The sequence below is a fragment of the Vipera ursinii genome (assembly GCF_947247035.1).
Source record: "Vipera ursinii genome assembly, chromosome: 14".
Taxonomy (NCBI): domain Eukaryota; kingdom Metazoa; phylum Chordata; class Lepidosauria; order Squamata; family Viperidae; genus Vipera; species Vipera ursinii.
In genome coordinates this window covers 4,905,749-4,920,045 of record NC_139527.1, presented here as the reverse complement: position 1 = coordinate 4,920,045, position 14,297 = coordinate 4,905,749, and the positions used below count along the sequence as shown (strand labels likewise).

The 14,297-nt window shown below is 39.4% G+C and overlaps 1 protein-coding gene across 5 annotated transcripts in view; it reads right to left on the bottom strand.

Annotated features, from left to right (window-relative positions):
* Positions 1-278: 278 nt before the first annotated feature.
* Positions 279-14,297, bottom strand: part of LOC310646846 (immunoglobulin lambda-1 light chain-like) — a 129,012-nt gene continuing 114,993 nt past the window's right edge. For 2 of the 5 annotated variants that reach the window (XM_083373601.1, XM_083373599.1), the window contains exons 3-4: positions 8,324-8,361; positions 5,343-5,960 (exon numbers count right to left, since the gene is read on the bottom strand). In XM_083373601.1, the coding sequence (XP_083229727.1) occupies positions 5,641-5,960; positions 8,324-8,361 (358 nt within the window). In that variant the 3' untranslated portion in view covers positions 5,343-5,640. Of the gene's footprint in view, positions 810-3,629; positions 3,671-5,342; positions 5,961-8,323; positions 8,362-14,297 lie in introns of those variants that run through there. The other 3 variants (XM_083373600.1, XR_014493779.1, XM_083373602.1) reach the window with 3 other exon arrangements.

Here is a 14,297-nt window from a genome sequence, read left to right as displayed (position 1 = left end):
TTGTAACTTTGAATGGTCACTAAACAAATTCTTCTGAACTGAGGGCTGCCTGTACATTGCTTTTAGCAGAATTGTGTGAGTGGATAAATATACAAAAACTTCACGGCATCTGAAACCAGATGCATCCTTCCTTCAGTGACAAGGGATTTGGCTCTGTCCTTGGAGCTGGCTGATATCTGCGAGGAACAGAAGGTTGAAACCATAAAACCTGTCTTCCCACAACTACTCTCCTTAATAAATTCGGCAAAACAATCACACAAATGAAATACAAACATCTTTATTAATGTGCTGACAGTAGAATCTAGCAGATCAAAGGGGGGAGGGGATCGATTTGAAGGACGAAGGCATGGAGGGGATACAAAGAGTGTAACTACACGGGATGGAAAGAGACACTATTGATCACACGAAAGTTTAAGAAAGAAGGAATGAGATCCCAGGAGAAGGGAATCTTTTCTCCTGCCGAATGGCAGGAGAGGTTCCATGATGGAGTTAACAACTTCCAGATTTCGACACGCTCTTCACAATGGTCTTCCTTTCGTGCGTCACTTCACAGGTGAAAGTGCCATATTTTTCATACTCCGATGCACTCAATTTCAGGTAACTGCTGGCAAGGTATTTGTCCCCTTGTTTGGTGGCCTTGGCTGTCTCCACGCCAGATGTCATCACTTGACCATCACATTTCCATTGCAAGACGAAACTACGTGGGTAAAATTCGCTCAGGAGACAGACCACGGTATGTGGGTTCGGGCTTCTGATCTCTTCCGGGGAAGGAGCAAAGACTTGCACTGAAGGAGATACAGTGGGCCGACCTGGAAGAGAGGAAGATCTCATGAAGTTCCACACTGAATCTTAAAACCTCAACGCAACACTGACAGAGTAACTAGACCAGGGGTAGGCAACCTTGGGTCTTTTATGACTCATGGACTTCAACTCCCAGTATTCCTGACCCATCACAGCTGGCTCAGGAATTCTGGGACTTGAAGTCCACGAGTCATAAAAGACCCAAGGTTGCCTACCCCTGAACTAGACTGATGAATGTATAGATGGTTTTCCTCATCAGGATTTCAGGGGAGGGAAACATCAAGCATTTTTTTTTCAGAATAGTGTTTGATATTCCATCGTTGCAGTCTACCAACAATTCTTTTAGTTATTTCTATAACTAAGTTTTTAGTTATTTCTAAAAATTAAGATGGGTTTTTCAGCAGAAACTCCATGGGTTTTACCTCAGAGTAATATTTCTTGCAAGATCCCACTGTAGGTGAGTTACTTTTCACATCTGTTTCTCTTACAAGAACATTTGGAAGAGCAATGACTTTCTGATTATCTTGAACCTTACTTGAACAACTATTATTTTTCTCTGCATTTGGTAGAAGACAGAGAAGACTGCATGAACAGAACATCTGGACAACAGCAGGCCTTACAGCTTGTAAATGGGTTTACTAAACCAATTATTAATTAGAATTGTTTAATTTTGTTTTCCTCTACCGCGCCAGAAGAAAGATTAGAAACTTAAGTGACTTCTGTATGTTCAGATTCTCACTCTCCTGCTGGTTTCTCTCCCTACATGTGTGAGTTTCAGAGAGAAGAGAAATAAATTATTTTTAGTTCCTGAATGCAGTGATGTTCCATAGTGGAACAGTCGATCACATGACCACCTATCCAAAAACATGAGAAACATATTTTTACTACACAAGAGAATTAAAGGGGAGAAACAGAGTTGACTTTCATGGCAAGTATACCTCTCTTGAAGGTCAACCCAATTTTCTAAGAGCATTTAGACTCAATGTCAAAGAAAAGGTGATCCAATCTCGCAACCCAGATTTTTCCCCGACATTTTGTGGAGAACCTCTTAGAGAAGAGAAGTGAATCCAGTTTATGTTAGATTCCAGACTGATGAGCGATGACTTGAAAACTCATTCTACGTTGGTCCCTATAACCCAATATTGATAAAATGTTCTTCTGATCTCCTTATTCCAAGTCATCAAATTGAAAGAATACATATGACTTGCATGCCACCAAAAACATTTCTTACAGACATCCCTCACAAAATACATCTTACACTTAATAGAATGTTACTTATTTTTCCACTCCCTCGATCAATTATTTAAGGGGTCTTCTCAAATTGTGCTTTGAAAGAAATATTTAGGATTTAAATTTTTTATCATTTGTTAAACCCGTGAAGGAGAAAAAGAGAAGAATTCTGAACATCTGGAGAAAGAGGTAACCTGAAACTTTGTAGTTCATTGCTTGCCTATTAGATTATTTATTTGAGATTAATGGTATGAATTTAAGGCTTAGCCCAATGTGTAAATGTTTAGGGGAAGAAACACTTTGAAGGAACTGAATGGGATTGACTGAAAGTTTGATATTGGTTTGATGTGAAGGTGGTTGATCTTATTAGTTTGGACAAAATAGGAAAAGACCATTTGACCAAACTCCCATTTGACTGGCTGAAATGAAAGTTGGGTGGGCCACCATTCTACCACAAGGGATCAATACCACTTTGGTCTCCCACCACAATCACACCACATTCATTAACCCCTTTGAAGGTTTGTTTTGGAAAGACCCTCACCAACTGAGTAAATGATGGTTCATTCCCGCAACCACTTCTGCAAAGTTGAACCAGGGAGAAATGGTGTCCTCTGAACCTGTGGCTGGTAGCTCCCCATATTCATATGCTATCTATATAATATTATGCATCATATAAATAAGATACCTCTTATACAAAGAATCAGAGAGATGCTCACACCTGCATCTGAAACATTTCTCCAGGGGTTACATTTGTGGCAGAATCTGAATATTGTCTTGCAAGGCGGAGGTGCATAATTTGGACAATCACCATCATCGCTCTAAATCTAACCTTAGATCTACTGATAGATCCTGCTGCAGATCCCTTTTCAATTAAAGGGAAATCGCCACCCAGAATCTATTGGAGTTGGGCGGCTAGAGTAAAATTTGAACAAATAAAACAAGAAAAAAAACATCAAGATATGAAGATTTGTCTCCCTATGTTGATTGATTTTGGAATGAATGATGGACTGTTGATCGAATTTTCCAACATTCCCTTGCAATTTTGATGTTTGATTTTTTTTAAAAAATGACCCCACTATTTTTGACCCTTCTCTGCCCTATCTCTCAATAGTTTTAAGAAGATGGAATGCTTTGATTACCAAACAATCAAGCAATGTATCGTATTGATAAGGTACCATATCATACTTTGGCTTTATTTAATTCTACCTGGAAAAATCTAACCACGCAACAACAATATCAAACTTTCAGGCCATCCCATTCCGTTCCATCGAAAGACTGTAATACCAATTAATCTCTCCGTTTTTCTTTAATCCAAAGAACAGCTACTCCTGAATGTTAAAGTAGCCGTAAGTAAGATTTCTGAAAACCTCATTGACCCTGATCATGAAAATCAAAGTGTACCTGGGAACACCCATGATGAAATATCATAGATTTGAATTAGCATAGATTTGACCTGGTGTGAATGTTCAGTTCTTATGGAAAAACATTACCATTGATGAATAAAAAGTAACCATAAAAATCAAAGGAGTCAAAGCGGGGGGGGGGGGATGAAAAAATGAAAATACCACATGCCGCAAGAGATCAATTAATTGACTTACCTGTGACGGTTAGCTCGGTTCCTCCTCCGAAGACAAACCACAGTGATGCACAGCTATACAAAAACCTAGTGTCATTTCATAGCCAAAAAAGTTGCAGAGATTTTAAAGAGAAAAATCATAGACCTCTGTTTCCTATTAGAACAGGACAGGAGATAAAACAAACAGCTGATGCCCTTGACATGGTTATCTCAATTTTCGTAAATCCGGTGGCGTGCATTTTGGGAGAAATGCCCCATTTTCAGAGTAGTAAAAGACGGGCCGGTTGGTGTTTTATAAAGATCTCAAGGTCCTTCAAGAAATTCCACTGTTGAAATGATTCCTTTCTGCATATAGAGAGATGGTAGATGAGGAGCTTTATTTCTTGAAGGTTGAGTTAAATGAAAGTAGCTCAAGGGTCTGCAGCTTTTCCAGTTTAGCAAATATAAGCTATGTTTAAGAAGGGCGACAAGTTAATTTGTAGGTACCAAAGTTTTGTCTATGCTCGAACTGCTTTGGGTGAATTCAATGCACTAGATCTGTTGAGTAGATCCACCAGACATGGATCAGTTTCCTGATTCTGACTTATCTTTAATAAAAGTCCCCGAGCTTCAAAGCTCAGTGAATCATGCAGGATAGATAGCTTACAATTTCTCGGGACACATTACATGAGGAACACTTCCACTTATAAGAACCTTGGGTTATGCCTACTGGTATTGAGATCTACCTGTTGAATTTCTAATAAGGAGAACTGGGATTTTTCTACAATTCTCCACATGCTTGTTCACAAGTTACCTTAACTGTAAAAATAAGAGGTCATTCCTTGTGGTTAATATTGTGCCTTGTGTGGAGACTTGGAACGCTCCATTGTGACTGTGTGATGTCCTTGAGAAGGTGTACCTTCGTGGAAACTCTGGGATAGATTGTAAAATAAGTTTTGAAATGTGTAGAAGTGATAAACCATATCTTCTAAGATTTCGACTCTGGTCCAGGGTTTTCTGTTTGTTTGTTTGTTATAATGAGAAGCAGCGCAACTTTTGGACCTGACGGGATTCATAGATCTGAAAAGAATCTGGGATATTTAGATGGTTCCTTAAATGTTGGCTCCTTTCCCCCCTTTCTTATTTTGTCCTCAGGAAATGAGGAATTTTCTCTAACCTAGACGCTGAGTCCTTTAAAACCATCCTCTGGACTTGAACTGTCAATCAGAGCTAAAACACCAATTCCTGGATCTGATAAATCGCAGTCATGATGAAGAGATGGAAGTATTCTCATTAAATGACCAACGCCCAGCTGTTTTGAAGCCAATGGCCAAATATTTACTTCTAGCTCTGCTTGGGCCTTTCCATGATTGTCAACGTTTCCCCCCCCCCTTTATATATGTTTGTAATACCACTTTGTATGAATGAAGGATATGGTGAGGATATGACTTGAGAGATAGTAGTTCAACCATGTATTTACTGTATATCAGTTGGAAGACAAGGAGTTATTGGAAGGGCGGCCATGACCTCATGTATTCCCAAATCTGCTAGCATTGCTACTAAAGGACAAGAAATTTTCATTTCAAACTTGAGAAGAATTCATGTCTGAATTTATTGCAACACCCATGTAGGGAACCAAAACCAGATGATGGTTCTTGATATTCCCAAGAGAATCAGACCTAGGTTTTTTTTTCCCTGTGGTTTTTTTTGGGGTAACTGCTAAACTGGGCAAAATTAGATCTTGGAGACAGACTGCTTTTTCTTGAAGATAACAAAGTTTATATAGCTGTGTATTCTTGATGAATTTAATGAAACAATCAAGCAAATGAAATACATCCATCTTTATTAATGTGCTGACAGTAGAATCTAGCAGGTCAAAGTGGGGAGGGGATCGATTTGAAGGGCAAAGGCATGGAGGGGATACAAAGAGTGTAACTACATGGGATGGAAAGAGACACTATTGATCACACAGAGGTTTAGGAGAGAAGGAATGAGATCCCAGGAGAAGGGAATCTTTTCTCCTGCCGAATGGCAGGAGAGGTTCCATGATGGAGTTAACAACTTCCAGATTTCGACACGCTCTTCACAATGGTCTTACTTTCATGCGTCACTTCACAGGTGAAAGTGCCATATTTTTCATACTCCGATGCACTCAATTTCAGGTAACTGCTGGCAAGGTATTTGTCCCCTTGTTTGGTGGCCTTGGTTGTCTCCACGCCAGATGTCATCACTTGACCATCACATTTCCATTGCAAGTTGAAACTACGTGGGTAAAATTCGCTCAGGAGACAGACCACGGTATGTGGGTTCGGGCTTCTGATCTCTTCCGGGGAAGGAGCAAAGACTTGCACCGAAGGAGATATAGGGGGCCGACCTGGAAGAGAGGAAGATCTCATGAAGTTCCACACTGCATCTTAAAATGTAAATATGACATTGATGGAGTAACCAGACTGATGAATGTATAGACAGTTTTCGTCATCAGGACTGCAGGGGAGGGAGTGGGGAAAACATCAAGGCAAAATTTCTCCAAATAAAACATTGATAAGATGGTAAAAATCATAAGATCCCCTTCTTAAGGGAGAGAAAAACATTATTTAAAAGTTAGAGGAGACGTTTGGATGACTTCCTTTGCATTCAGAAGGTCGTTCTAACACCGTAGGGCCCTGTTATGTACAATGGACCAAAGAGATTCCTATTGTTTGTTATAGGAGCTTAAATAAAACTTCTATTTTAAGTGGTTTGATCTCCCAAATCATTGGCAGTCTACCAACAATTCTTGTAGTTAGTTCTGTGAACCAGAACCTCTTTCCATCAGAGTAAGATTTCCTGCAGATATTCCACCTAGGAATATCTGCAGGTATCCGCAGGGGAGTTACTTTCCAAAGATATTTCTCTTAGAAGAACGTTTGGAAGAGCAATAATTTTCTGATTATTTTAATCTTGCTCGAGCAGCAACTATTTTCCTTTGCATTTTGTAGAAGAGAAATGGGACTGCATCAGGAGAACATCTGGACCACAACATTGCTTAGAGTGAAGTACAACTTGTAAACGAATTAGAAGTCTTTAAAAAAAATTTCTCTACCATGCCCGGAGGAGGAATATAAACCAAGTGCCTTCTGTATATTCAGATTGCTTACTCCCATGTTGGCTTTTCTCTCTCTACATGTGTGAGTTTGAGAGAGAGGAAGAGAAATAAATTATTTTTAGTTCCTGAATGCAGTGGTGTTCTTTCTCTATGCTGGAATAGTCAACTATATGAGCTGAAATAGGAATCCTTTTACTGCACGAGAGAATCAAAGGGCAGAAATACAGCTGAGTTTCATGCAATGCATTGATGCCATGAATGTTTCCAGAAACATTCAAACTCACTGGTTTAAATCTTGAGAGTTGAGTTGCATGTCAACCCAACTTTCTGAGAACATTTAAACTCAATTTTCTACTCCTTTACTTGCATACTATGTTACTTATCTGTGTTAAATAATCAGAATTTAAGTCTTATCCCAATTTATCAATTTGGAGGGGAGTAAACGAGAATTATGTTTGATATGAAGATCTTACTATTTGGGGAAAAAATAGGAAAAGGCAATTCAAGCAAACGGCCCTATATCTTCCTGTTGGAAACCCAACACATTAGTTAGATACCACTTTTGTTTCTTTCACAATCATGCCATATTCATTTACCCCTTTGAAGGTTGTTTCAGAAGGGACCTCACAACTGAGAAATTCAGGTTCATTCACATATCCATTTCTGCAAATTTGAGCCATTGAGAAAAGCATCCCCTCTGAATCTATGGTTGTGCCTATCCAACCCATTTATCTACACAATCTGAGAGATGCTTACAGCATTATAAAATTTCCCAAGTTAATGTGAAAAATTTGGCAGAGGTGGAGGTGCATAATTTGGACATCCACTTTCCCATCTCTAAATCTAACCCTAGATCTAATAGTAGATCCTGCAGCGGATCCCTTCTCAATCAAAGGGAAATCCCCGCACAGAGTCCATTGAAGCTGGGTGGCTACAAAAACAAACAAACCTTGAATGAATAAATAAATAAAACAAGAGAGAGAGAAAAAACAAGAAAATGTCAGGATATGTAGTAAAGATTTAACTCCCTGCATCGGCTGATTTGGCCGTTGGAATGCATGATGGACGGTTGATCAGACATTCCAACATTTTAATGTAATTTTGACAATGGAAGATTAAACTCTCTGCCTTGTCTTTCAGAGGCTGTAAGATGACGGAGACTTTTTCTTAACCAAATGATAAAGCAAAAGAACAGATTGTTCGTGGATCGCACCGGCTTGCTTAATTCCACTTGGGAAATCTAAACTCAGAGTGCTAAAGTCAAACATTCAGCCAACCCCGTTCAGTTCCATTGAAGAGAACATAATACAAATTAATCTCTCTGTTTTCCTTTAATCCACAGAAGAAGAAAAAACTATGCCTGAGTCTAAAAGAAGCCCTCAGTGAGATTTCTCAGGATCTCATTGACCCTGATCAGGAAAATCAAAGTGTATCTGTAAACAGGAAAGGCACAACAATACAGATTCGAATCCACCTGTCCTGACTTGGGTTAAATGTTCAATTCTCATTGAGAAAACGTCACCATTGATGAATCAAAAGCAACCCTAAAATCAAAGTGCATGGAGTCAAAGTAGGAAAAGAAGAGGAAAAAGATGGAAAAATGAAAATATCACACCCAGAAAGGAAGATTTGGGATCAGTTAATTGACTTACCTGTGACGGTTAACTCGGTTCCTCCTCCGAACACCCACCACAGTGATACACAGCTGTACATAAACCTACTCTCTCTTGATGCTCTTGAGCAAGTGGTGGTCTCCTTAACATGGCCATTTCAAGTCTTTTAAATCCCAAGGAATGTATTTTGGAAAAAGGAAACCAAGGATCCATTTTCGGAGTAGTAAAAGAAGGGATCAGTTAACTGACTTACCTGTGACGCTTAGCTCGGTTCCTCCTCCGAAGACATACCACAGTGATGCACAGCTATACAAAAACCTAGTGTCATTTCATAGCCAAAAAGGTCGCAGAGATTTTAAAGAGAAAAATCATAAACCTCTGTTTCCTATTAGAACAGGACAGGAGATAAAACAAACAGCTGATGCCCTTGACATGCTTATTTCAATTTTCGTAAATCCGGTGGCATGCATTTTGGGAGAAATGCCCCATTTTCAGAGTAGTAAAAGACGGGCCGGTTGGTGTTTTATAAAGATCTCAAGGTCCTTCAAGAAATTCCATTGTTGAAATGATTCCTTTCTGGATATAGAGCGATGGTAGATGAGGAGCTTTACTTCTTGAAGGTTGAGTTAAATTTAAGAAGCTCAAGGGTCTGCAGCTTTTCCACTTTAGCAAATATAAGCTATGTTTAAGAAGGGCGACAAGTTACTTTGTAGGTACCAAAGTTTTGTCTATGCTCGAACTGCTTTTGGTGAATTTAAGCCAATGCACTAGATCTGTTGAGTAGATCCACCAGACATGGATCAGTTTCCTGATTCTGACTTATCTTTAATAAAAGTCCCCGAGCTTCAAAGCTCAGTGAATCGTGCAGGATAGATAGCTTTCAATTTCTCGGGACACCTTACATGAGGAACACTTCCACTTATAAGAACCTTGGGTTATGCCTACTGGTATTGAGATCTACCTGTTGAATTTCTAATAAGGAGAACTGGGATTTTTCTACAATTCTCCACATGCTTGTTCACAAGTTACCTTAACTGTAAAAACAAGAGGTCATTCCTTGTGGTTAATATTGTGCCTCGTGTGGAGACTTGTAACGCTCCATTGTGACTGTGTGATGTCCTTGAGAAGGTGTACCTTCGTGGAAACTCTGGGATAGATTGTAAAATAAGTTTTGAAATGTGTAGAAGTGATAAACCATATCTTCTAAGATTTCGACTCTGGTCCAGGGTTTTCTGTTTGTTTGTTTGTTATAATGAGAAGCAGCGCAACTTTTGGACCTGACGGGATTCATAGATCTGAAAAGAATCTGGGATATTTAGATGGTTCCTTAAATGTTGGCTCCTTTCCCCCCTTTCTTATTTTGTCCTCAGGAAATGAGGAATTTTCTCTAACCTAGACGCTGAGTCCTTTAAAACCATCCTCTGGACTTGAACTGTCAATCAGAGCTAAAACACCAATTCCTGGATCTGATAAATCGCAGTCATGATGAAGAGATGGAAGTATTCTCATTAAATGACCAACGCCCAGCTGTTTTGAAGCCAATGGCCAAATATTTACTTCTAGCCCTGCTTGGGCCTTTCCATGATTGTCAACGTTTCCCCCCCCCCTTCTACATATGTTTGTAATACCACTTTGTATGAATGAAGGATATGGTGAGGATATGACTTGAGAGATAGTAGTTCAACCATGTATTTACTGTATATCAGTTGGAAGACGAGGAGTTATTGGAAGGGCGGCCATGACCTCATGTATTCCCAAATCTGCTAGCATTGCTACTAAAGGACAAGAAATTTTCATTTCAAACTTGAGAAGAATTCATGTCTGAATTTATTGCAACACCCATGTAGGGAACCAAAACCAGATGATGGTTCTTGATATTCCCAAGAGAATCAGACCTAGGTTTTTTTTTCCTGTGGTTTTTTTGGGGGGTAACTGCTAAACTGGGCAAAATTAGATCTTGGAAACAGACTGCTTTTTCTTGAAGATAACAAAGTTTATATAGCTGTGTATTCTTGATGAATTTAATGAAACAATCAAGCAAATGAAATACATCCATCTTTATTAATGTGCTGACAGTAGAATCTAGCAGGTCAAAGTGGGGAGGGGATCGATTTGAAGGGCAAAGGCATGGAGGGGATACAAAGAGTGTCACTACACGGGATGGAAAGAGACACTATTGATCACACGGAGGTTTAGGAGAGAAGGAATGAGATCCCAGGAGAAGGGAATCTTTTCTCCTGCCAAATGGCAGGAGAGGTTCCATGATGGAGTTAACAACTTCCAGATTTCGACACGCTCTTCACAATGGTCTTCCTTTCGTGCGTCACTTCACAGGTGAAAGTGCCATATTTTTCATACTCCGATGCACTCAATTTCAGGTAACTGCTGGCAAGGTATTTGTCCCCTTGTTTGGTGGCCTTGGTTGTCTCCACGCCAGATGTCATCACTTGACCATCACATTTCCATTGCAAGTTGAAACTACGTGGGTAAAAGTTGCTCAGGAGACAGACCACGGTATGTGGGTTCGGGCTGCTGATCTCTTCCGGGGAAGGAGCAAAGACTTGCACCGAAGGAGATACAGGGGGCTGACCTGGAAGAGAGGAAGATCTCATGAAGTTCCACACTGCATCTTAAAACCTCAACACAAGATTGATGGAGTAACCAGACTGATGAATGTATAGACAGTTTTCATCATCAGGACTGCAGGGGAGGGAGTGGGGAAAACGTCAAGGCAATATTTCTCCAAATAATACATTGATAAGATGGTAAAAATCATAAGATCCCCTTCTTAAGGGAGAGAAAAACATTATTTAAAAGTTAGAGGAGACGTTTGGATGACTTCCTTTGCATTCAGAAGGTCGTTCTAACACCGTAGGGCCTTGTTATGTACAATGGACCAAAGAGATTCCTATTGTTTGTTATAGGAGCTTAAATAAAACTTCTATTTTAAGTGGTTTGATCTCCCAAATCATTGGCAGTCTACCAACAATTCTTGTAGTTAGTTCTGTGAACCAGAACCTCTTTCCATCAGAGTAAGATTTCCTGCAGATATTCCACCTAGGAATATCTGCAGGTATCCGCAGGGGAGTTACTTTCCAAAGATATTTCTCTTAGAAGAACATTTGGAAGAGCAATAATTTTCTGATTATTTTAATCTTGCTCGAGCAGCAACTACTTTCCTTTGCATTTTGTAGAAGAGAAATGGGACTGCATCAGGAGAACATCTGGACCACAACATTGCTTAGAGTGAAGTACAACTTGTAAACGAATTAGAAGTCTTTAAAAAAAATTTCTCTACCATGCCCGGAGGAGGAATATAAACCAAGTGCCTTCTGTATATTCAGATTGCTTACTCCCATGTTGGCTTTTCTCTCTCTACATGTGTGAGTTTGAGAGAGAGGAAGAGAAATAAATTATTTTTAGTTCCTGAATGCAGTGGTGTTCTTTCTCTATGCTGGAATAGTCAACTATATGAGCTGAAATAGGAATCCTTTTACTGCACGAGAGAATCAAAGGGCAGAAATACAGCTGAGTTTCATGCAATGCATTGATGCCATGAATGTTTCCAGAAACATTCAAACTCACTGGTTTAAATCTTGAGAGTTGAGTTGCATGTCAACCCAACTTTCTGAGAACATTTAAACTCAATTTTCTACTCCTTTACTTGCATACTATGTTACTTATCTGTGTTAAATAATCAGAATTTAAGTCTTATCCCAATTTATCAATTTGGAGGGGAGTAAACGAGAATTATGTTTGATATGAAGATCTTACTATTTGGGGAAAAAATAGGAAAAGGCAATTCAAGCAAACGGCCCTATATCTTCCTGTTGGAAACCCAACACATTAGTTAGATTCCACTTTTGTTTCTTTCACAATCATGCCATATTCATTTACCCCTTTGAAGGTGTTTTCAGAAGGGACCTCACAACTGAGAAATTCAGGTTCATTCACATATCCATTTCTGCAAATTTGAGCCATTGAGAAAAGCATCGCCTCTGAATCTATGGTTGTGCCTATCCAACCCATTTATCTACACAATCTGAGAGATGCTTACAGCATTATAAAATTTCCCAGGTTAATGTGAAAAATTTGGCAGAGGTGGAGGTGCATAATTTGGACAACCACTTTCCCATCTCTAAATCTAACCCTAGATCTAATAGTAGATCCTGCAGCGGATCCCTTCTCAATCAAAGGGAAATCCCCGCACAGAGTCCATTGAAGCTGGGTGGCTACAAAAACAAACAAACCTTGAATGAATAAATAAATAAAACAAGAGAGAGAGAAAAAACAAGAAAATGTCAGGATATGTAGTAAAGATTTAACTCCCTGCATCGGCTGATTTGGCCGTTGGAATGCATGATGGACGGTTGATCAGACATTCCAACATTTTAATGTAATTTTGACAATGGAAGATTAAACTCTCTGCCTTGTCTTTCAGAGGCTGTAAGATGACGGAGACTTTTTCTTAACCAAATGATAAAGCAAAAGAACAGATTGTTCGTGGATCGCACCGGCTTGCTTAATTCCACTTGGGAAATCTAAACTCAGAGTGCTAAAGTCAAACATTCAGCCAACCCCGTTCAGTTCCATTGAAGAGAACATAATACAAATTAATCTCTCTGTTTTCCTTTAATCCACAGAAGAAGAAAAAACTATGCCTGAGTCTAAAAGAAGCCATCAGTGAGATTTCTCAGGATGTCATTGACCCTGATCAGGAAAATCAAAGTGTATCTGTAAACAGGAAAGGCACAACAATACAGATTTGAATCCACCTGTCCTGACTTGGGTTAAATGTTCAATTCTGATTGAGAAAACGTCACCATTGATGAATCAAAAGCAACCCTAAAATCAAAGTGCATGGAGTCAAAGTAGGAAAAGAAGAGGAAAAAGATGGAAAAATGAAAATATCACACCCAGAAAGGAAGATTTGGGATCAGTTAACTGACTTACCTGTGACGATTAACTCGGTTCCTGCTCCGAACACCCACCACAGTGATACACAGCTGTACATAAACCTACTCTCTCTTGATGCTCTTGAGCAAGTGGTGGTCTCCTTAACATGGCCATTTCAAGTCTTTTAAATCCCAAGGAATGTATTTTGGAAAAAGGAAACCAAGGATCCATTTTCGGAGTAGTAAAAGAAGGGATCAGTTAACTGACTTACCTGTGACGATTAGCTCGGTTCCTCCTCCGAAGACATACCACAGTGATGCACAGCTATACAAAAACCTAGTGTCATTTCATAGCCAAAAAGGTCGCAGAGATTTTAAAGAGAAAAATCATAAACCTCTGTTTCCTATTAGAACAGGACAGGAGATAAAACAAACAGCTGATGCCCTTGACATGCTTATTTCAATTTTCGTAAATCCGGTGGCATGCATTTTGGGAGAAATGCCCCATTTTCAGAGTAGTAAAAGACGGGCCGGTTGGTGTTTTATAAAGATCTCAAGGTCCTTCAAGAAATTCCATTGTTGAAATGATTCCTTTCTGGATATAGAGCGATGGTAGATGAGGAGCTTTACTTCTTGAAGGTTGAGTTAAATTTAAGAAGCTCAAGGGTCTGCAGCTTTTCCACTTTAGCAAATATAAGCTATGTTTAAGAAGGGCGACAAGTTACTTTGTAGGTACCAAAGTTTTGTCTATGCTCGAACTGCATTTGGTGAATTTAAGCCAATGCACTAGATCTGTTGAGTAGATCCACCAGACATGGATCAGTTTCCTGATTCTGACTTATCTTTAATAAAAGTCCCCGAGCTTCAAAGCTCAGTGAATCGTGCAGGATAGATAGCTTTCAATTTCTCGGGACACCTTACATGAGGAACACTTCCACTTATAAGAACCTTGGGTTATGCCTACTGGTATTGAGATCTACCTGTTGAATTTCTAATAAGGAGAACTGGGATTTTTCTACAATTCTCCACATGCTTGTTCACAAGTTACCTTAACTGTAAAAACAAGAGGTCATTCCTTGTGGTTAATATTGTGCCTCGTGTGGAGACTTGTAACACTC